This window comes from Eubalaena glacialis, chromosome 2, assembly GCF_028564815.1.
Source record: "Eubalaena glacialis isolate mEubGla1 chromosome 2, mEubGla1.1.hap2.+ XY, whole genome shotgun sequence".
NCBI lineage: Eukaryota > Metazoa > Chordata > Mammalia > Artiodactyla > Balaenidae > Eubalaena > Eubalaena glacialis.
Genome location: NC_083717.1, coordinates 108,680,730 through 108,703,727, shown reverse-complemented (window position 1 = coordinate 108,703,727; position 22,998 = coordinate 108,680,730). Strand labels below are relative to the sequence as shown.

The window sequence follows — 22,998 nt, the reverse complement described above, 5'->3', positions numbered from 1 at the left end:
TTTATAATACAGTACAGGTCACTAAGAAGCCCAGAAAAAGGTGAAATCCAGAAAGAAGTATGTTGGAAATGGGATCAAATAATTAAGGTAATCCACATATAGGGAATCAAAGGTTGGCTGTATTTCATAGGTTCCAATGATAATGAGTTAAAGATCATATATACTCAAGGTATTATAAGGGCTCTCCACATTAAATCTGAGTGAACGCCTCTTTTATACTGCTGCTAAGACCTAACCTTCACACAGTAAAGGACTGAGACCATGGAAAATTCCACTAATATGCTAAACAGATGCTGAAAGTTTAATAACATATTAATTTGCCCACACAACCTAAAACTATATTACTTAAAACACAAATAATTACAAATGACTTAGGTTGGCATCCTGATCAAAGCTTGCACAGTAAGTCCCCTACATACGAACGAGTTCCGTTCCGAGAGCGCATTCATAAGTCCAATTTGTTCGTAAGTCCAACAAAGTTAGCCTAGATACCCAATTAATACAATCAGCTATATGGTACTGTACTGTAATAGGTTTATAATACTTTTCACAGATAATAATACATAAAAAACACAAAAAATAAAGAAAACATTTTTAACCTTACAGTATAGTACCTTGAAAAGTACAGTAGTACAGTACACCAGCTGGCTACAGGGGCTGGCATCGAGTGAACAGGCAAGAAGAGTTATTGAGTGGAGGAGGGAGAGGAGGTGGGAGATGGTAGAGCTGAAGGATCGTCAGCAATAGGAGATGGAGGGCAAGCTGCAACTTGCGTTCACTCAGATTTAATGTGGAGAGCCCTTATAATACCTTGAATATATATGATCTTTAACTCATTATCATTGGAAACTATGAAATACAGTCAACCTTTGATTCCCTATATGTGGATTACCTTAATTATTTGATCGTCACACCTGACGTTGACGGCACAGGTTCTGGTTCCTTGCTGGATTCAATTCTATCTATCCTCTTGAAAAAACGATCCAGTGATGTCTGAGTAGTAGCTCTTTTTTTCTTGTCATAGATAACACGGTAGCTCTGGATTGCATTCTGAACGGCCGCTGCAGCCTTCGTGTACCATTCTATGTTAAGGTCCTGTGCCTTAAAAACTAACAGTGCCTCCTCAAATAAAGAAAATCCCCTTGCCATTTCCTGCGTCATGAATCTCTTCGGTTCTTCAGTTACTTCTTCTTCCTCTTGTCTCTCTTCGTCCTTTCTCTGGGCTTGCAATTCCACCAGGTCTTCACTAGTAAGCTCTTCGTGTTGCACAGCAAAGAGTTCAATGAAGTTGTCCTCTTGCAGATCAAGCTCCAGCTTCTTGCTGAGGGGCACTAAGTTGCTGAAGACCTCTTTGAACTCCTCATCCACCTTCTCAAATCCACGAAAATCGTAGGCAAAAAAACTGCAGGCAAAGGTTCTTCCAAACCCCATTCATGGTGACAGTCGTAACCTCATGCCAAGCAAAGTCAGTGTTTTTTATGGCCTTGTAGATGTTATAGTCCTTCCAAAATTGTCACAAGGTTGCTCCTGATTCATCACTCACCTTTACCGCCTGACAAAAAGTGTGACATAAATAATATTTCTTGAAAGTTGCTACAACTCCCTGGTCCATAGGTTGGATAAGCGACATATATTCAGTGGCAGATGCACTACTTTGACTTTGGGATGAAAGTTGTCCATGAATGGGGGTGGCCTGGAGCACTGTCAAGCAGCAAAAGAAAGTTGAATGGGACGTCCTTCTCCAAGCAATATGTCTCTACCTCTGGGATAAAGTGGTGGAAAAACCAGTCCTGGAAAATGGCCTGTGTAATCCAGGCTTTGTGGTTACTCTTCCACACGACAGGAAGAGAGCCCCTGGCTATGTTTTTAAGGGCTCTTGGGTTCTCTGAATGATAAACTAAGAGAGGCTTCAGCTTCATATCACCAGAAGCATTGCCACCAAACAACACAGTTAGCCTATGCTTTGCTGCTTTATAGCCTGGCATCAACTTTTCCTCCTTACTGATGTAACTTTGGTCTGGCATCTTCTTCCAGTACAGTCCTGTCTCAACCACATTAAAAACCTACTTGGGTAAATACGTGCCTTCATCAATAATTTCTCGAAGCATTTCAGGAAATTCCCGGGCAGCTACTGTATCTGCACTCGCTGCCTCACTACTTACTTTTACATTGTGAAGGTTGGCTCTAGCCTTGAACCGATGAAACCAGCCATAGTCAGCATTAAAAGACACGCCCTCTGATTCTTTGCCGCGTTTCTTCTTCAAGTCTTCATAAAGGCTTTTAGCTTTCTCTAGAATCAACATTAAGCTGAGCGGGACTCAACGCTGATGCTGATCCTACATCCGCACATTGAGAAGCTTCTCCATCTCCTCCATCACTTTTCCACTCTTCTTCAGTATTATTGTCGACATCATTGGCCCAGCAGACTTCGCTGTTCCATGATCTTGTCCTTCTTCTTTAGAATCGTGCTGATGGTTGAACAATTCATGTTATAAGAACAAGCGACATCTACCATCTTTTCGCCTCGCTCCACTATCTCAATTATTTTCACTTTGTTTCCATCTTTATCGCTTGGCGCTTCTTAGCAGTACCAGCTACCTCACTGCTGCTTTTAAGCTTGCTTCTGGACATCCTGGACTTGAAATAAAAATACTGTACTACTGTACTCTCTATAGTACTTTACAGTAAAGCACACAAAAGCACAACCACTTGCAGAGGATGCACGCACATGACAATGTATGCTAGACACATGAACTAACTTACGTAATTGGACATGGGAACACACATTCCCATCTGTGAAAGTTCACAACTTGAAGGTTCATATGTAGGGGACTTACTGTAACCATTATTCATGGACTAAGGTATAATTCATATTTCTGTTTCCCAAAGTTTCTCTGTTCCATACTGTCTCCAAACTTCAAATTCACACATGTCCAACACATCAAAAGAGGAAACTTAGTTGGAAAAAAAGACACGGGATATACATACATGCTACACTTAATGTCTTAAAGGTACTTATTTGTTAGATTTTCTTTCCTTAAACATCTCAAGCTTCAATTCACAAAATAGCATTCTTAGATACTCAAGGTTTATACATCTATTTTATTTACACTAATGAGATTCAGTGCTATTTAGGAGACTTTGGACTTTTCAGACTATTCCAGCAACAGTAAAGGTTTATGGCCTGCAATAATTTGAACACTGCTGAGGCAATAATATGAAATGTTCTAGTGGCAAGGCTGCTGTGTAGGAATAAGAAAGCTTACTAATGAGAGAACTAGCTCATCCCCACCCACCTCTGTTGTAATCTATTTGCTAGAGCTGCAGTGAATTCCACACATTTGAGATGCACAAAGATTTATCCCTTTTGAAGGCAAAAAAAAATCTACTGTACTTATTATTAATTCCAAAAGATAGTTCTATGCCGTAAGACAACATTCATTTATGAAGGATTACTATAAAATAAGCTGACAAGCACCATCAGCCCTCAGATCCCCCCACATCCAGAAGTTTACGGAAGACAGCCGTCCCATACCTGCCCTTCAGGTTCTCAAGTTCCCTGTGATGCAACATGCTCCGCATGTGTTCGTCCATCTCCTTCAAAATTAAAGAAAGCAGGTTAAACTAAGGGGGATTGCTTTGGGGAAAAAAATTCCTCTGTCCTGTTCAATCAACAATTGGGGCTCAAGCTCCTTGTATCAAAGTCGTGTTTGCGGTTACCATTCTCAATTCAATATTGGAATCAGTTCCTTATTAAGTAACTCTTTAGCTTGGTTTTTGACATGTTTCATTTTTAAATAAAGCAATAGTTAAAAAAGACCTATTTAAGTGGCTTTTCAAAAAGGTTTGAAAGTATATTGTATTTAGGAGGCAAAAGACTAAATAATAAACAAATATGTTAAATTCTATCTCAATATAAGGAATTTACTTAAGTTTATTTAAAAAAAAAAAACTGCCTGAAATCACATAACTTCTCAACTACTTGGCTACTTTTCACCATACTCTCTTTCCCCACTCAACTGAGAGTTTCTCAAGAGTTAGTTACAACTCTTACCCATGTCTTGGCCAGGGCCTGACATACAGTTACTAATATTTGTTGAATGAAGAGATGGATACATCAATTCTAGACAGAAGTTACAGATACAACAGAATTTTCCTATGGTAGGTCAAAAAATGCCTTGAACACGGCAGTTCAATCATGGCTTCACCTTCACGGCCCACTCCCTTCCCCACACCAATTGATTTGTTTGGTTCCAATGAAAAGTTTGAAAATATGCTAGATTCTCCCCTCCCTCCCTCCCACCCTTGGTGGGAAGGAAATAAAATCTGTGGAAAGAGCTTCCACTTACAAGTGCAAGCGTGACACACACGCACACACACCTCAAAAAACTCAAAGTTGCAAATGTCTGTCTCTCTGTCACACAAAGTATATATAGCCAGTATGCCATAATAGAGAATGGCTGTTTACCAATATGATAAAAGGGTTACTACAATTGTTGAGTATTACTATTAACTGTGCCCTGTGCTAAATGCCTCAAACATTTTCTCACTTGAACCACAAAACACTGCTAAGGGAGGATTATTAACATCATAAGGACACAAGGATGCAGAGAAGCTAATTTGTTTATTCACCAAATATTTATCAAGTGCTTCTTAGGTGCCAAGTACAGAGCTAGGCATTGAAGGGATAAGTGTGAAAATATTTAGTCTTGCCCTCTCAGAGTCACGGATTATCACGTGGTGAAACTAGGACTCAAACTCTGGCAGATCTAACACCAAAGTCAACATTTCAAACACCATGTCACGTTGCAAGCATCTAGTGCATTGGGATTTTTTTATTATATACAATTCATTTGTCAAAAAGAGTACAACAACCTCTTCTTTAAGTTACCTACACACAGTGTGATACACAGTGTTATGATTCAAAACACTTCCTTTAAACGGCAATTTTACTGAAGATGACCATCATTTCCTTCCTATCTCTACAAATGCTTCATCCGGAAGGGATAGTTTTACATGTGACCCCTTCTAGCTACAACTGATTGGCCATTAACCAGAATGAACATTTATAGAGCGGAAAACTAAGTCGAGTTAGTGACAGGATACAGAATGAAAAAATCCATGAACAATATACAACACCTGCTCAAATCTCTATGCTTCCTGTTGTTCAGTTTTTGTTTCCTGTTGCTCAGTTTTTCCTTGGATTAGATTTAACATATGCCAAATCTCCTTTTCTTGAGCTAAATTTAAGTGGGTCTGTTTCTTGCAATGAAACTATTCCTAACCAAAAGAGTATTCATTGAAATAGGTTACTATCTCTGATGTAAAAACCAATTCTGTATTCTATTTCAGTTATAAAAAATGTTATCATTCAAAACTAGTTTTAATGTGATTTTTTTTTTTTTCCCACATGGCTTGCGGGATCTCAGTTCCCTGACCAGAGATCGAAGTCGTGCCCCCTGCAGGGGAAGCACAGAGTCCTAACCACTGGACCGCAAGGGAATTCCCTTAATGTGACTTTCGATTGTTTAAAATACTTCAATAATCTGTTTCTAAATTTACAATGTGAAATCCTCTTCCATCCTGCTGTAAGGAATGAATGCAAATAATGAGACAACTGAGTTTTCAAAATAACTGAGAAAGATCCACAGGCACAGCTTCAAATGCATACCTGCAGAGTTACCAACCTTCTATTTAGTTCCCTACATCAGTGTTATGTTGTTAAAAGGAGGGGGAAGAAGGGAGAAAAAAAGGATTTGGGGTTGAACAAATTTGGAAAACACTGAGTAACAGAAAAAAATTTTAGTATTTTTTAATTCCAGGGCTTCTCAGATTTTCATAAGTTAATAAGCATCAGGATACTCAGGGATGTAATACACAGTCACTCTAGATTCTTTTCTCCTTCACAGTGTATTTGGAGAAACCAAGGTAATACTAGTTTGGGAAACTAGACGAAAGCACATCAACATAAGCTGTTCATAGTCTACTTAAAAATAAGTATCTGAGTTTATCCCTTTCAGTTAACCCATTCCGTTAATTTCTTACCCCATATCTTAACACTTAAATCACGCCTTTCCCTTGCTTAAAAACCTATAGTTGGCTGTCCCTAAGGCAGGAGTAAATAACCCCGGCCCTTATTTAACTTTGTTGTGACCCATGGAAAAGTATGAAGAGACGAAACATGTTTTAATCCAGAGTAGAAGAAATGCCAAAAAGACTTAAAGCAGCAAAATTATGAGATATAACAAGATAGGTCTGCTACTCCGCGAAAATCTGACACCACACCTCTGAGTACCCATCTCATACCTTCTCAATTTCCCATCTCCCTCTAATCTGAAAATAGCCATAAGGAATTTTTATTTATTGAAAATTTGAGTAAACCCTGGTCTAAATTTTTAAAATTGGAAGAACAGTTCTTTTACTTTTGTAAAAGGCAGCAAGTATATTACTAAACATGATTTTTAAATCTCAGCTGATTTTTCCATCACTAACAGAAATCCTAAATAGGAAAAAAAAAAATTCTTCACCCCAGCCTACTAGATGGATCACAATCAAACCCCTCAGTCTAGCACTCAACACTGTTTATTAACTATCTTTACTTAAATTACAAATTAAATTGTGGTCCCACTACTCCCAAGATGAAACTGTTTTAATCAGGTAAGCCTTTTTACCGACTCCTAGAACTGTTATACTCCATTCTACCGCTGTACCTTTGTATGCATTTTTCTCCCACCTAAAATATCTCTTCTCCATTTCTTTTAAGCCATTTTACTCCCAAACATCTTTCAAGGTTTACTCAGACTTTGCTGGCTAATCTCACTCATGATAATCTTCCCAGTTCTCTGAACTTCCAATGACAATCAAGAACATCTTAAAAACACAGAGAAAAAATTCCTCAGTATTTAAGCTAGCAGCACTTTTGGAAAGCAAGAATAAAGGAAAAAAAAAAAAAAAAAAAGCAAAATGTGAGACAAACTGCAGCCAATTTCCGTAAAGCAAAGGTAAATTCTTTTAGTTCTTAAAAACGTGTTTTTCTTTGAGCAACATCCCCACCTTGTGGACGTCTAAGGATATAGTTAGTACCATTGCTGCTGTGCTGCACTTTTCAGAAGCATATGCAGAAAGAGAACTCCGCTACGTATCAATGCTGTTACCTTAGCTAATCAGAAAGTTGTTATAATCTCAACCTGAATTTTAATGTCTTTTCTCTATAACTGGTTACTAACTGAATTTCTCTTTATCATACTGTTTGAGTATCCTCAAATTCCAGGTAGAGGTTTAATAATATAGTTACTGGTTTTATGAGGCAGTAATGAGAAAAAAACCAGTGAAATAAGACTAAGGTTTAGGAAAGAAGCATAAGTAAGATGTTAAAAGCTTTTACCCATCTATAAATTCCATATGATGTCTCTGAAAAAATGATCAGTCATAAAAGCCTCAGATTCTCCCTCTTCTATTATTACCTTTTTTGAGCTGTACACAATGTGGCACAATATGCATTTTCGTTCTCGTGCCATAGTGACCAGATCTGAAGCACTCAACGTCATACCTGCAATGAGGAAGTAACATTTAGTAACCTTTTCTTCCCAGATGTCTTTTTAGATTCATCTTAACATAGCCCAAAATACAAATCCTGCAACTCCCTCACCTCCACCCTGCTCCCCCAGTCTTCCCATCTTGGTAAAGGAAAATTCCAATTTTCCAGGTACCTAGGGCAAAAACTTTGGGAGTCATCCTTGATCCCTCTTTCTCACCCCATATCCACCCTCATCAGCAAATCCTGCCAGTCCCACCTTGAAGTACATCCGAAATCCAACCACCCCTCACTCCTTAGCGTATCTACCATCTCACATGGCACCAGCCTACTGACCTGACTCCCTATTTCCACTCTTGTCTGTCCTCTCATGGTCTATTCTCAAATTAGCAACCAAAGAGTCTCAGAACAGGATTCTTCTAAAATTTAAGTCAGATCATTTAACTCCTCTGCTCAGAATCTTCCAAAAGAATCCCATCTCACTCATAGAAAATCCAAAGTCCTTTGCCACAGGCTACAAAATCTGTTTCTCTCTCATTCTCTGACTCCATGCCCTATCACTCTTCCCTGTATTGGTACATTCAAGTTACACTGTCCTTGCTACTCCTTGATCACACCAGGGATTCTCCCACCTTAGGGTTTCTATATTTCCTTTTCTCTCTGCCTGGAATATTCTTCCTTAGGATGTACCTATGGCACAGCAGAGTTGACCCCACATCTCTTATTTCTGGTTTAAGAGCCTTTTCTCTGTGTTATGCTGACATTTAAAATATTTAAATAAATCCTTCAGACAAAAAAAAAAATGTATTTATGGTTTTCATGGCTCACTCTCTCATGCTACCTCATCAGGGAGGCCTTCCCTGACCTCCTATAGAATACTGTACTTCCTGCCCTCCATTTCTTCTATCCCCCTTATAACCTGCTTAATTTTTTACTTTTTAATAGTACTATGGTAGATTGTTTCCATAGATGGCCACAACATTATCTCCCACCCCACGTGCTCTTTTGCAGTGTGACGTTGTCACCACCACCCATCAAAAGGTATAGAGTCTATTTTCCCTCCCTGTGAGCTGTTTTGACCAATAAAATGCAATGGAAGTGACAATGCAATTTCTGAAGCCGGGCCTTAAAAACTTTGCAGCTTCTGCCTTTGCACACTTGGAACATTCCCTCTTAGAACCCAGCCACATGGAGAGGCCAAGGGGAAAAAAACTGAGGCCCCAGCTGAGCACCCAAACAACAGCCAGCACCATCTGACAGCCATGTTGGGCACTCCAGGCCCAGCTGCCAATGAGGGATCCCAAGTGGGACCAGTTAAAGAACCATGCAAATGAGCCTTTTTCAACCCACAGAATTGTAAGAAACAAAATAGCTGTTTTAAGCCAGTAAATACTGGGATAGCTTGTTAAGCAGCAAGAAATATCTGAAACAAGCATCCTTTACTACCTAACATAGTATATATTTGTTATTCTTTGTTTCCCCAATTAAAAATTAAGCTTCACAAGAACAGAGGCTCTGTATATTTTGTTCACTAGTACAGGTCTAGCACTGACAACAGTGTCTGGCATATTGTAGGCACTCCATAATTATTTGTTGAATTGTTCCAAATAGAACTATCTTAGGTTATTAAATGTAAGACAGAGATAACTGGACAAATACTGAGGTTTGGGTTAAGACCAGAAGGGTCTCTATTCTACAATCCTCTAGCACTACCATACTTTCCTCCTGCATCGCTGCAAGGATGCCCTACCTGAAAATTTAATTCCACTCCCCAGGCAAAATTATTTTTCCTCCACACACACAACACCAGACTCTAATAGATTTATCTGCTTCCTTGCCTGGGCTTGTGCCTTATGGGACTTAAAATTGTGAGGTATGAAGTTATAAGCTGACCTAATTTAATCTTTAACCCTTAGACAACATGGTGGAAAAACCAATGAGAAAGAAGCCTAAGGTTCTCTACTTCTCTTGTCACTCAGCAGTTTCCCTGCTATTGCAACCCACTCCATACCACTACTAAATGTCTGAAATAATTCTATTCAATAACAAATTACAAAGCACCAAAACAAGATTGTGGGTAAAATTTTGACCATTTGAGAAAGCTGAATGTTAACTAGCTAATAAAACAAAGAAATATACCTTTATGGATAGGTACAGTATTATTTATGCTTCTAGTATTACTAACCTATCCTAAATCTCAAAATTAACACAAACCACTCTGGTGCTAAGTGTCAAAGCACAATTATTCTTTTAATTCCCTTATCTCTTAACATTAACTTTAATTACTATTTGCAATCAGTATTTTGTTATTTCATTCAGCAAGCATTGTTCTAAGAGTTGCAAAATCAGTGATAAAGATGATATATCCAGAAATGTTTTTAATATTGCTTCAAATTATTACCCATTAAAGCAAAACAGGAACAAAAAACTTGGAAGCAATGAAGTCAATGAAAAAGTGAGACTTCCTGGCACAAGCAACAGCAGTTGCTGTGGGGTTTTTATATATTTACTCAGCTGAAAACTAAGCACTAAAATACCAACTGTGTTTCTATTTAATAAAGCCATCAACTCGTAAATGGATAAAGAAAGTCATATAATAAAAATACTCTCTATCAACCTTTTAACCAAAGACTCCCTCTTTTTATTTATTTTTTCTTTTCACGAGCTCCATGTTTCTAATCTGCATATATTAAGTTTCATTTCTGTAAAAATTTTCACTTTCATAAAAAATCAAAAAGTGTAAACTGCTAGCAAAGTATTTAATCAAGAAAGACCTAGTATTTAAAAACACTGAGTTGATATGATTCCAGCTAAAGACAAAAGAACTTTAATTTGTACATCCTTAAACTGGGTAAAAATATAATTTCCATTAAGCTTTCCGAAATACTGAAATTAGCTCACAGCCTTCTTTAAAGGTCTTAACAAGGATTAGAAGTCAAGGAAATAGAAACCATCCAACTTTGCAACCTCAAAATGCTTGAGAGGTTACATTATACAAGTCAAGTAAGTGTAAATAAACAATTCAACTACTGCTGTCCTCACTTTAACCACTTTACATTTTCCCCCATATCACTTAAATATACCCATTATGAAATCTTTCAAATTTTCCCCAAATAACTGTGAGAAATATTTGTGATATTTCTTAGTCATAAGTCTAAAAAATCCTACAATAAGTACCTTTTCTCAATATCTTAATTACCATCCTACTAATACAATTATCATTCTCATAGGCAAATCCATATTACTGATTCTTTTCTTTCAGATTATCATATTTAGTCACCAAGTCCTGACAAATTTCAATTTTTAAATTGTTATTTACGCTGTACAGTAGAAATTAACGTAACATTGTAAATCAACTGTAATTCAATAAAATAAAAAAATTTTTTAAAAAGAGGAAAAACAATTTTTGTTTACTCTTCAGTGTGATAAACCTGCATGACCTTATATGTATTCTTCTCCCTTCACCCAACTGCTATACTCACTAATGTTTCCTGCCTTGACTCCTGTTCCCAATAAATGAACAAGTTCTAAATCTAAGCAGTACATCAGAATCACCCACACAGCTTACTAATAAAAAGAAATACAGTTGTGTGGGCAGAGTACAACTACTGCATTAGTCTCCAGACACCCCATTCTGTACTTCATCATGCTCTGAAGGCTGTCTGATGGTAGGTATGTCTGGTCTCACTGACCTTACCATGAGGAAGGGATCTGTCTTTTCATATACCTATAACACTGATTACAATAAGCACATAGTACTTAAGATATTTGAACTCTGACATAATTAAAGCCAACTGAGACTCTATATGATAATATACTGTAAAACACTGAAGAAAAAAAGCGTAATTATTGGTTTGTTGGGGTGGGGGAAGTGGTACTCAGATTAGTATCCCTTTTCTGAATTCCACAGGTAACTGGTCCACCTTAATCCTGACAAAAAACTAATGGATTTCTGGTGATCAAGACAGGGCAACAGAGAGACAGTGTTGAGTGATACAAGTTTTTGTCACTACCCCTAGGTTGCCCAGGTTATGGAACAAAGATACAACTGGCACTTCTGAAAAGTCCTCACTTTGCTGAGTGGGACTCCCCAGAAAGTTTCAAGGCTCCTAACTAAGGAAGGAGTTTTAGTAAGCTGACAACAGAGGTCAAGAAGTATTTTGGGGCATATGAACCTATAACCGAAACTTTCAAAGGCTTATTCTGGGTACCTGTCCTATTTACTAGGTCTAAATTCTGGCTGGCTCTTGTTTCCTAAGGCAAGTGATTGGTGGTTTCCTGCATCCATCCAGTATCTCTGATGGAGCGTAAGTTCATAAGCATTTTACTCACTAGCATTCCTACTTTTTATATTATCTGCCCTAACATAACACTCACCAGGATCATATATGTATGTGTATACACACACACGTGCGCACACACACACACACACCACTCTTTATTCTTTATTCGTAAGCATAGGGCTAAAACGAAGACAGGAAGCTAAGGCTGTGACTCAGGAAAAGGGATCAAAAGTCAAGCATCCAACAGATGAAGCTGTTCATATTGCCCATCACCAGGCAAGGAAATGGACAGGGCAGACCACAATCTGATTCCTTACCTCAGAATCAGAACTACGGTCAGGTTCCAATACTTCACTCAATTCTGGAACTTGGAAGTATTATGTCCTAGAGGGAAAAATAACTGAGAAAAAAACTGGGATAACGCCAACTCTAACAAGGTAATAAAAGTACTAGCAAAAGTTATCATCATAACAGAGTAAGTCATAAGCCCAAAGATAGCTTATACAAACACTGTTTTAAAAGTTTAACTGGGTAGCTTGTTGCATTTATGTAACAGTTTAAAAAGTTGGCATTCCTGTATTCAACATATCATTTATATATATTTCCAAGCAACCCCAAAGATCCACATAGTAATGTAAAATTCTATGACGTGAATTACAATCAATGCAAGCTGAGTGAGCCTTACTAACTGCTCACTATTCTTCTCAAAAATCTTTGCTGTTCTCCATGCATCTTATTGCTAACAGTACATTCAATAATCTTCATCCACTTTATGCAAGTATGACTATAATAACAATCATTTTCACTATTTCTTCTTTTTATAGAATCTTTTTAAGTTCATGGGTAACCATACCACAGTATTACAGTAAAGCATTTATTTTAGCAGTTTTAATTTATGTTAACAGCTTTCTAAATGCCTTTGTCATGTATTTAAAAAATCATTAAGTCTCTGAAAAGGTCACCATATATTTTATTAGATTTTAAGAAGGAATTTATGTGCTACTAAAGTAGTGGTATTTGCAAATTTTGGAATTTGCAAAAATCTCATATCCTTGTAAATGTCAAAAGTCAAAAGCTCACATGCATACTGTACATGTGGCAATGATGTATCCCAAATCTCAGCAATACAGTAGAAAATACGCTTAGACAAAATTAGCTGTTGTTCAAAAGTACAGTATTCCAAGAGCTTGAAAATTCCCAGGGCTCAAACTCACCTTGAAATTATCAGCCTAAAAAGAATACCTGTATAATATCCTCCTAAGTGGTCTCAGCACCCCCTCTCAAACTACTCTCAGGTAATCCTGTACTTTCCTAATTCCTTATACTACAGCAGAAGTAATCTCTTTAAAACGCAAACCTGATCATAATATTCCCTTGATTTTTCTCCCTATATTGTATTTTGGAAAATTTCAAACACAGAAATATTTAAAGAATTTTATAGTGAATATCCCACACCCAGTTTACCATATACGCATATACCCACCACCTAGATTCTATGGTTACCATTTTACTCTACAGTACTTGCTTTATCAGATACCTATCCATCTATCTTTGGTCACTTAGTCATGATGTATTATGATTTGTTAATATTTTGCCTAGAATTTTTTGGGTCTATGTTCATAAGACACACTGTTCTGTAATTTTTTTTTTTATAATTTTTTTTTTTTTATTTGGCTGTGTTGGATCTTCATTGCTATGTGTGGGCTTTCTCTAGTTGCAGCGAGCGGAGGCTACTCTTCGTTGCGGTGCACGGGCTTCTCATTGTGGTGGCTTCTCTTGTTGCAGAGCACGGGCTCTAGGCATACGGGCTTCAGTAGTTGTGGCTTGCGGGCTCTAGAGCGCAGGCTCAGTAATTGTGGCGCACGGGCTTAGCTGCTCTGAAGCATGTGGGATCTTCCCGGACCAGGGCTCAAACCTGTGTCCCCTGCATTGGCAGGTGGATTCTTAACCACTGAGCCACCAGGGAAGTCCCTGTAATTTTCTCTTCAATCTGTAACACCTTTATCAGGTTTTGGCCTTGTGAAATGAGTGTTTCCCTTTTGTCTATTTTCTGAAAGTTTATATAAGACTGATGTTATTTCTTCTTTAAATACTTGATAAAATTCATCAGTGAAACCCTTTTTTTTCATTAATTCTATTTCTTTAATATAAGCTTATTCAGATTTTAGCACATTGACATTTTTAGTACATTGACATTTAAGAAACTGTCCATTTATAGTGTCAAATTTGTTGGCATAAAGTTGTTTATAATATCCCCTTATTATCCTACAGGATCTGTAGTGATCCCTTTCATTTCTGATACTACTAATCTGTGTTATCTGTTTTTCATTATCAGTCTATCAAGTGGTTCATCAATATTGTTGATTTTTTTCAATGAACGAACCCTGGCTTTGTAATTTTGTCTACTGGTTGTCTTTTTCTATTTCACTGATTTCTTCTGTTGTCTTTATTATCTCTTCCCTTCTATCTACTTTGGGTTTATCTTGCTCTTCATCTACTAGCTTCTTAAGGTAGAACTTTATTTAGCTCATTATCTTTAAACCTTACTTTTCTAAAGAAGGTGTTTAAGTTATAAGTTTCCCTCTAAGAACTGCATTAGCTGTGTCCTACAAATATTTTAGCACTTTTAAACTATAATAGTTTTAGATTTACAGAAAAGTTGCAAAAAACAGTAGGAGAGTATCCATATAGCCCACCCCTTTTCCTGTATTATTTACATCCCATATTAGTATAACAATTTGTCACAATTAATAAATCAATATTGATATATTATTATTAATTTAAGTCCATACTTTGTTTCCTCTTTTTTCACCTAGTATTCTTTTTCTCTTCCAGAATTTCAACAAGGATACCACATACGTTTAATCATCATGTCTCCTCAGTTTCCTCTTGACTATGACAGTTATCCTACAGATTTAGGTATTGTATTTTCATCATCCAGTTCAAAATATTTACTGATTTCTCTTACAATTTCTTCCTTGACTCATCGATTTATCAGTTTCACTGAATTTCCAAACATTTGCCGGGTTCTGTTTGACATCTTGATTTCTACTTTAATCCCATTATGGTCAAAGAAAATATTTTGTAGTATTTCAACCCTTTTAAATTTATTAAGACTTGATTTACAGACAAGCATCTGGCCTATACGTACCTTTGGGGGGAAAAGTATATTCTGTAGTTGTTAGGTGGAAATCATCATCTATACTGATTTTTTTGCCTGTTTAGATGTCTATCAATTGGTGAGAAAATTGTTAAAATCACTGTTGTCTCTTTCTTCCTTTAATTGTATCCATTTTTGCTTCATGTATTTTGAAGCTCTGATATTAGGCACATACATATTTATGACTGTCTTCCTGATGAACTGACCCTCTTATTATTATGAAATAACCGCCTTAATTCTGGCAATATACTTTATCTTGAAATCTACTTTATCTAATATGAATATAGCCACTCCAGCCTTCTTATGCTGTTTGAAAGGTATATCTTTTGGCATTTACTTTTAGTCAATCTGTCTGTATGCACTGAATCAACGTTTATTCCGCTAAAGTAAATGAAATTACTGATATGGGTGGATTAAGTCTACCATTTTATTAGTTTTAATCTCTTATTTTTTTGTTTGGCTGTACCTCTGTTTCTGTCTTCTTCTGCATTACTCACTTCAATTTTTCTGCTAGCTTTTTAGCAATACTTCTTTGCATCATTTTTTTCCACAGTGGTTGCTCTAGGATAGAGAATATACATCCTTATCATTTTCACACTGTACTCAATGTTAGTAACATGCCACGTCACGTACTATGTAGAAACCTGGCAACAATACAGGTTCATTTATCCCCACTTCCCATTCCATGATCTATGGTATATGTTTTATATCTACAATACATGATGAACTCCACAAGATGATGCTTTTTTTTTTAAACAATCATAGATAGTATTAGGAAATTAAAAGAAAAAACCAGTTTCTATTTATCCAGATATTTACCATTTCTGATGCTCTTCATTCCCTTCACAAAGATTCAAGTTTCCATCTGGTTTCATTTCCCTTCAGCCTGAAGAACTTCCTTTAGCATTTCTTGTAATGCAGATCTGCTAGAAACAAATTCTCTTGGTTTTATGTGACGATATTTTTATTTTGCTTTCATTCTTGAAGGCTATTCTACTGAATTCTGGGTTCTCAGATTTTTCTTTCAGCATTTTAAATATTCTCTATTCACTCTGGCCTCCATGATTACTCCCCTGTATATAACATGTTGGGGTTTTTTGGGCCACTTTCTAGATTTTTCCTTTTATTTTTGGCTTTTAGCAGTTTGACTATGAAAAATCCAGTCACGGTTTTCTTCATTTATTAACCAGAGGTTTTCTTGTCTTTACTTTTCTTGGTTTTGCTGAACTTATTGAATATGTCAATCTATGCCTTTCACTAAATTTGGGAAATTTTCAGCCATTATATTTTGAAGTATTCTTTTTTTCTTCCCCATTTTTTCTCCTCCTATTCTGGGATTCCAATTATGTGTGATGGATTTTTTGATATTGTTCTCAGGCCCTTTTTTCCTCCTACTCTTTTTCTGTTCCTCGCATTGAATTTCTATTGACCTTCAATTTCATGGATTCTTTCCTCAGTCATCTCCATTCTGCTGCTTAGCCCACCTAGTTTATTTCCAAAATTATATTTTTCAGTCCTAGAATCTCTATTTGGTCTTTTCTTAATCTCATACTCACTCTTTATGAGCACATTTCCTTTGCATCATTTTCCTTTCGTTTACTAATACATAGTTATAAAAGTTTAAAATCTTTTCCTGCTAATCCCAACATTTGGGTACTTTAGGGTCCGTCTCTGTAGATTGTCTTTTAACTTGAGAATAGGTTACATTTTCCTGATTCTCTATACATGAGTAATTTTGGAATATATCCTGACTACTGTAAATATTTAATTGTTAAATTAAATAACAAACATAACTGTTATTTGTGGAGACTCTGGATTCCTTTATATTCCTCTGAAGAGTGTTGACTTTAATTTTTATTTATTTTTGTTCTAGTAAGTATCTAAATTGGTTGACTCAAACTGAAAACTCTGTTCCTCAGGTAGATGAGATCTTGATTCAGTTCTTTTATCTTGAGTTGGGCTTCTTGGAGTCTGCTCCACGCATGCATAGTTCTCAACAGTGTGCCAAGATTTGGGTAGAGTTTATTCACAGAATTTGATGTTTCTATTTTCCAGGATTCTCCTCTTACTTTCCAACACCTGTGACTGTCTTGAGCCTTATTTTTGGTTCTTTAGATCACAAAGACTAGCAGTTTACTATCAGAATTTTAACCATCCTACCTGGCACAAATTGGGGCCATGAAAATGAGAAATCACTCCTTGTAGTTATGTTCCCCAAGTGTCAATTACCTTCCAGAATCTGTTTGCTTTTGGTAACTCTCCAGTGATTTTAGTTGTTTTATGTATTTCTGCCCAGATTTAATAGTTGTTATCTGCAGGAGGAGCTTAGTCATGACCAGAACTGGATTCCCATGCTTGCACTTTTAAGAGCCCTCACTGTGTTTGAATAACTCCAGGCAATGGTCAAGCAGGTGGGGCTGATCAAAGAAGACATACTCCTCAATCCTGTGATGGAGTAAGAGGCCCTAGGCTTAGTGATGAAGTCTGCTGGGGTTTGAGTGACTCTTGAATGGCAGTTGTCTTTCATGAGGTGGCTCAGCATCCCAGTCTACTTCAATTTCACCTCCATCTAAACATGCGATTTATGAGTCCCTCAACCGTACAAAGAAAATGCCTTTCTCACACACACTTATGTTTTCATGCCTCAGTCCCTCACTTTTTTTTTTAGAGGACTTCTGGCTTTATTTATTTATTTATTTATTTTTGGCTGTGTTGGGTCTTCGTTTCTGTGCGAGGGCTTTCTCTAGTTGCGGCAAGCAGGGGCCACTCTTCATCGCGGTGCGCGGGCCTCTCACTATTGCGGCCTCTCTTGTTGCGGAGTTGAGGCTCCAGACGTGCAGGCTCAGTAGTTGTGGCTCACAGGCCTAGTTTCTCCGCGGCATGTGGGATCTTCCCAGACCAGGGCTCGAACCCGTGTCCCCTGCATTGGCAGGCAGATTCTCAATCACTGCGCCACCAGGGAAGCCCAGTCCCTCACTTTTAAAGGCCCTTCAATGGCATCCAATTATTTAAGACATAAACCAAAATATTTAACAAGTCTTACAAGGCCCACTGATATGATCCTTGCTTATGTGTACTACATAGGTTTGAGCTACTTTCCCCCTTGATCTCTGTGCACCAGACAAAATGGTATTTTCAGTTTTTCCCACCTAACATGCTCCTCCCACAGCGCTTTTTCTTATGCTGGTCCCTCTCTTTGGAATGCTCTTACTCCTTTCCATCTAGTTAACTACTCATCCTTCAAATCTCAGTCCAAATGTCAGTTGCCTGAGGAAGCACTCCCTGATCTCCCAGGCTAGGTATTTCCTCACTATACACTACTCCCCTAAAATCCAGTACCTTCTTTATACCACTTATCACAACTATGACTATTTCTGAGGCAGACAGTAGAGCAGCAGTTCTCAACCATATCAGACCCAATACCCTTTTTTCTAAAACATTATGGGAATTTTCATTCATACATAAATATGAGGGATTATTATAAGAATCCCCAGTCTGCTCCTCAGTCAGCTTTCCCAATTGTCACCATACAATTTTTTTCTTTAAAGATATTTTTATACCTTCTTTTTATTGTAAATATTTTATAACACCTCCTTATCCTTCCTGAAATGAAATTCAGAGCTACTGTAACTTACACATGTAAATTTTAAAATAATGTGCTAGCTATAATAAAAAAGAAAATTTATCATAAAACAATATGTATTTCCACGTATAAATGCTTTGGCATGATATTAAATAAGACTACGAATGTGACAATTACACATACAGACAGATATAGGTATTTTATTGTTGATAAAAATACCATGAATAACATTGCTGTCTGTGATATGACCTTCCAAAATAGTGACCAACTCTTGATAAACTTTCTGAAATAAAGAAACCACAGTCTCTTGATTTACAAGATAACTATGCTCTATGCAAAAATAATAATAATAATAATAATACTGTGTGTTTATATGTAAAACAAATTTGATTCTAGGCTCAGATAATCATAAACACAATTTTCACCTACATGAAAAACCCTCTGGGACATCTGAAAGTGACACAAGATGTGGAATAACTTTTTACTGTACATGGATGTCCCTTATACTGCAGGATGTCTAACATCCCTGATCTCCATCTACTAAACTCAGTGTCACCCTCCCAATTATTTTGAAACCAAAAACACCCCTGCAAATTTCCAAACCTCCCTGAGGGATGATCCCCAAGCCATCACTGAAAACCACTGCATTAGGGTAAAGGAAGAAAGCAAGATCTATATAGCCAGACTGCTTGGGTTTGAAACCTGGCTCTATCACTTATTAGCTATGTGATCTTGAGCAAGTAATTTAATTTTTCTATACTTCAGTTTCCACATTTATAAAATAAAAATAATATCAGTACCAATGTTAGAGGGCTGTTATGAGGAATAAATTAGAAAGTCCATAGTGTTTTGCACAAAGCAGGTACTAAATCTTTGCTATATTTAGTTATTAGTATAATTATTTGCTTAATAACTGCCTCTCCCAATAGAGTGTAAGCTCCATGACAGCAAGCCGGAATGCCTGTCTTGTTCACCATTTTATTCCCATTACATGGCACACCATCTGGTATAGAATAGGTATGCAATATCTGTTGAATGAATGAAATCAGCAAAGATGTCTGTAACAGAAACATGATAAAAACTGGAGTATAACCTTCAACAGTAGTATTATTTTAGGTTATACTACTAAGATACTTCTACATATGAATGTCAGAATTTACCCTGATGACATATACACATGTATAGAATATCTCCAGTGGGATACTCAAGAAACTAGTAACAGTCATTGCCTCTGGGAAAAAGAACTGAGGATATGGGGGTCAGGGATTTACTTTTCACTATAAATCCTTCTGTACTCTCCAAAAATTTAAGCAAAATACACATATACAGTTGACCCTTGAACAACATGGGGGTTAGGAGCTCTGACCCTCCTCACAGTCAAAAATCCACGTATAATTTGTAGTCAGCCCTCCCTATATACAAATTCAACCAACCACAGATGATGCAATACTGTAGTATTTAATATTTTTTTTAAATCACCATATAAGTGGACCCATGCAGTTCAAACCCATGTTGTCCAAGGGTCAACTGTATTATTGTTTTTAAAATTAAAAAAAATTTTTTAACTCATATTTTTAAACAAAGAAGACTTTAGGCCCAAGAACCAAGACTATATAATGGTTCCAGGTAGGGAACTTTTTTGGAACTCCAGAAATCATCAAGAAGTTTGACTTTCACATATTTCGAACCTTCAGAGTGGTTCATTACAGGCTATCACACCACAAAGATCAATTCCAGTTTACTGATACTCCAAAAAGTCTAATCTCATTAGATATTGATTACCCATCTAAAAAGATTCAAAGGGACAAACAGCATAACTACCAGGAGTAATAACAATTTTATATTTACATAACTAGTTTATAGTTCACAAAATATGGTGGAAAAAGCGTGACCTTGGAGTTAAGCAAAAATACCTAATGTGTCTACCACCTTGAGTAAATTTTGATCTCTCCAAACTTCATTTCCTCTTCTATGAGAACAATGCCACCTAGTTATCAGGGTTTCAGTTTAAAAAAAAAAAAAAAAAAAAAGAGAGAGAGAAAAAAAAAGAAGAGAATTTCTTGCAGTGAGTTTTGTCTTTTTAAAGATAATTATTTGTATTTTAAATAGTTAACACAAGTTTCAAAATTACAAAGGTACAAAAGGGCTTACAGCTGGTTTCAAGGGGTGAAATGCAACTTTACAAGGAAGGACTCAGACTTACCACCTGAACCCACTAATCAATCTTAGCACCACTATCAGGGGGAAAACTAGACTACACAGCCTTATCTTTGATATAGTCCCCAAAGTGTTTACCTGAACTAATCAAGTATTACCTCTACCTTCAAGTCTGTAGTAACATGTTAAATGATAACACTAGGAATCAATCAGATAAATCCAGATAATCGTACAACGTTCTTTGAGTCATGATGAAAAAAGAAAAGGGAAAGAAAAAAAGGTAACTTCTAGACTTAAAAAGACTTCAAGAGACATAACAGTCAAACTCAATGCACAAACTTTGATTGGAAGATGGATCAAAAATGGTAAAAAGAAAAAAAAGGAATAATTTGGGGAAATTTTAATAAGGATTGGGTGTTAGATAATATAGAGAAATTATTGTTGTTCAGTGTGATTATTATATAGGGTTATGCAAAAAAATGTTCTTTTTATTAGAAACACATTAGTATTAGAAACACAATAAAGTATTTAGGGGTGAAATGTCAGGAATAAAAACAAATACAGCAGAATATTAACAGATTTTAAAACCTGAGTGATCGATTTACAGGGGATTCAAAATAGTATTTTTCCTACTTTTCTGGATGTTTAGAAGTTTTCATTTAAAAAAAAAAAAAGGCTTATAGAGAAAATTATTCCTCTCCCACTGGCTGGTGACTCCCAGCCACCTCCAACTTATCACTGTTACCAGTTTCTTATGTATTCTTCCAGAGATATTCTATGCATGTATATACGTACAATAATCACCGCTCACAGTTTTTCCTTTTTAAATATCTTCCTTTTAATCAAAGCAATTGGTTGTGAACTAACCTGATCTAGTATCTTTAATTAAGGCTCCTATCATTTTCTAGACTCAATAGTTAACTCTAGAAACTATAACTGTAGTATAGTTGCTTCTCAACAGAAGTGCTTACAATATCGAACTTGATGTAACAGGAAAAGGATGAGATTTGTCATATGTGAATTTCACCACTTCACCACTTACCCTAGCTAGGTTACCTTGAGCAAATTACCATCAAACTCTCAGCGACCTCATCTGAAATGTGCTCCAAAAAAACCACCTTTCATTATAATATCTCATTAATTTTTTGTGACAGACCTGAGTGTATCTGGCACATGTGTAGTAGGTGCTAGATAAATCCTAGTTGAATCTAAATATTATCTTCCATTGTTTCACTCACTTGAGAACAGGGCTTAAAACAAATTTTAAAATTTTCCATGGGGCTTAGAAGAGTATTTGGCTCTTAGTAAGTGCTCAAAAGTTATTTTGGCTTGAGTAAATTTGATATAAACCATTATGGTGGAAAAAGACTCATTTGCTAGGTAAGAGAACTTTCCTTAACTAGGATGGGAGTCCCAAATTGCTAAAAGCCATGTAAATCTCAAACTTCCCAACAAGATGGCTTAATCTGACTCTCAAAGATGATTAAATTGAGCAGGTTGAAGGGGAAGTGGGGTGCAAAGCATTTCCTCTCCATAACTATGCACTGAGATTCGGACTAAATATTAAATTGACCCATAGTAAGCGCTCCATAATTAGCAGCTATTATTAAGACGAATCCCACAGGGAGAGAAGACGGAAAGAGGAAAAAGAACGAAGGCTGTCAGCCACAAGAGGTGGAAAGGTGTCCGTGGCCTGAGACGTGTAGGCCATAAAGGGCACCTGGGTCTATGGGGTCCCTGCGGCCCCGGGGCGGGGGGGGCGAAGGAGGTCAGCGACCTCTCCGAAAGGTCAAGCCTCTGGAGCCACGTTTCCCTCTAGAGCTGGGAGCAGAGCCGGAACGCCCCCGCGAGAACCTGTACCCCGAAGCCAGAAGCACCGCCTGCCCGTAAACCCGCGCCGATTCTGGGAAAGGGGACGACCCGCCGCGCCGGCGCCGCAGCCCGCAGGAGCAGAGACCTGCCGCGTCCTGAAGCCCAACATCCTCCCTAAAGTGGCAGACCACCGGGACCCTCGGGCTCCTATACGCCTCAGCGCAACGCGGCCCTTGGATACTCACACTTACAGCCGAACCCTCTTACTTCATCATGCCTCCGAGGCCCCGGCGACGGAGCCCACTGACGCCCCAGCCGCCCCCCTCAGCTTCGGGTCCGGTGGCCCGCTCCGGACCCGCTCCCCGCCTGGCACCGCCGCCGCCGCCGCCAGAGCGCAGGCGCACAGCGCCGCCGTCGCGCTCCCTTTTTTTTTTCCTCTGCGCTCAGCCTTTCTCAATAACCTAGCTTT

General features: G+C 37.4%; 1 protein-coding gene across 5 annotated transcripts in view; it reads right to left on the bottom strand.

Moving 5' to 3' along the window:
* The window catches only part of ZNF106 (zinc finger protein 106), a 57,902-nt gene extending 35,010 nt beyond the window's left edge, over positions 1-22,892 (bottom strand). For 3 of the 5 annotated variants that reach the window (XM_061180424.1, XM_061180427.1, XM_061180428.1), the window contains exons 1-3: positions 22,775-22,892; positions 7,464-7,549; positions 3,536-3,597 (exon numbers count right to left, since the gene is read on the bottom strand). In XM_061180424.1, coding sequence (XP_061036407.1) covers positions 3,536-3,597; positions 7,464-7,547 — 146 coding nt within the window. In that variant the 5' untranslated portion in view covers positions 7,548-7,549; positions 22,775-22,892. Of the gene's footprint in view, positions 1-3,535; positions 3,598-7,463; positions 7,550-12,134; positions 12,202-22,774 lie in introns of all 5 variants that reach the window. The other 2 variants (XM_061180425.1, XM_061180426.1) reach the window with 2 other exon arrangements.
* Between the last annotated feature and the right edge of the window lie 106 nt (positions 22,893-22,998).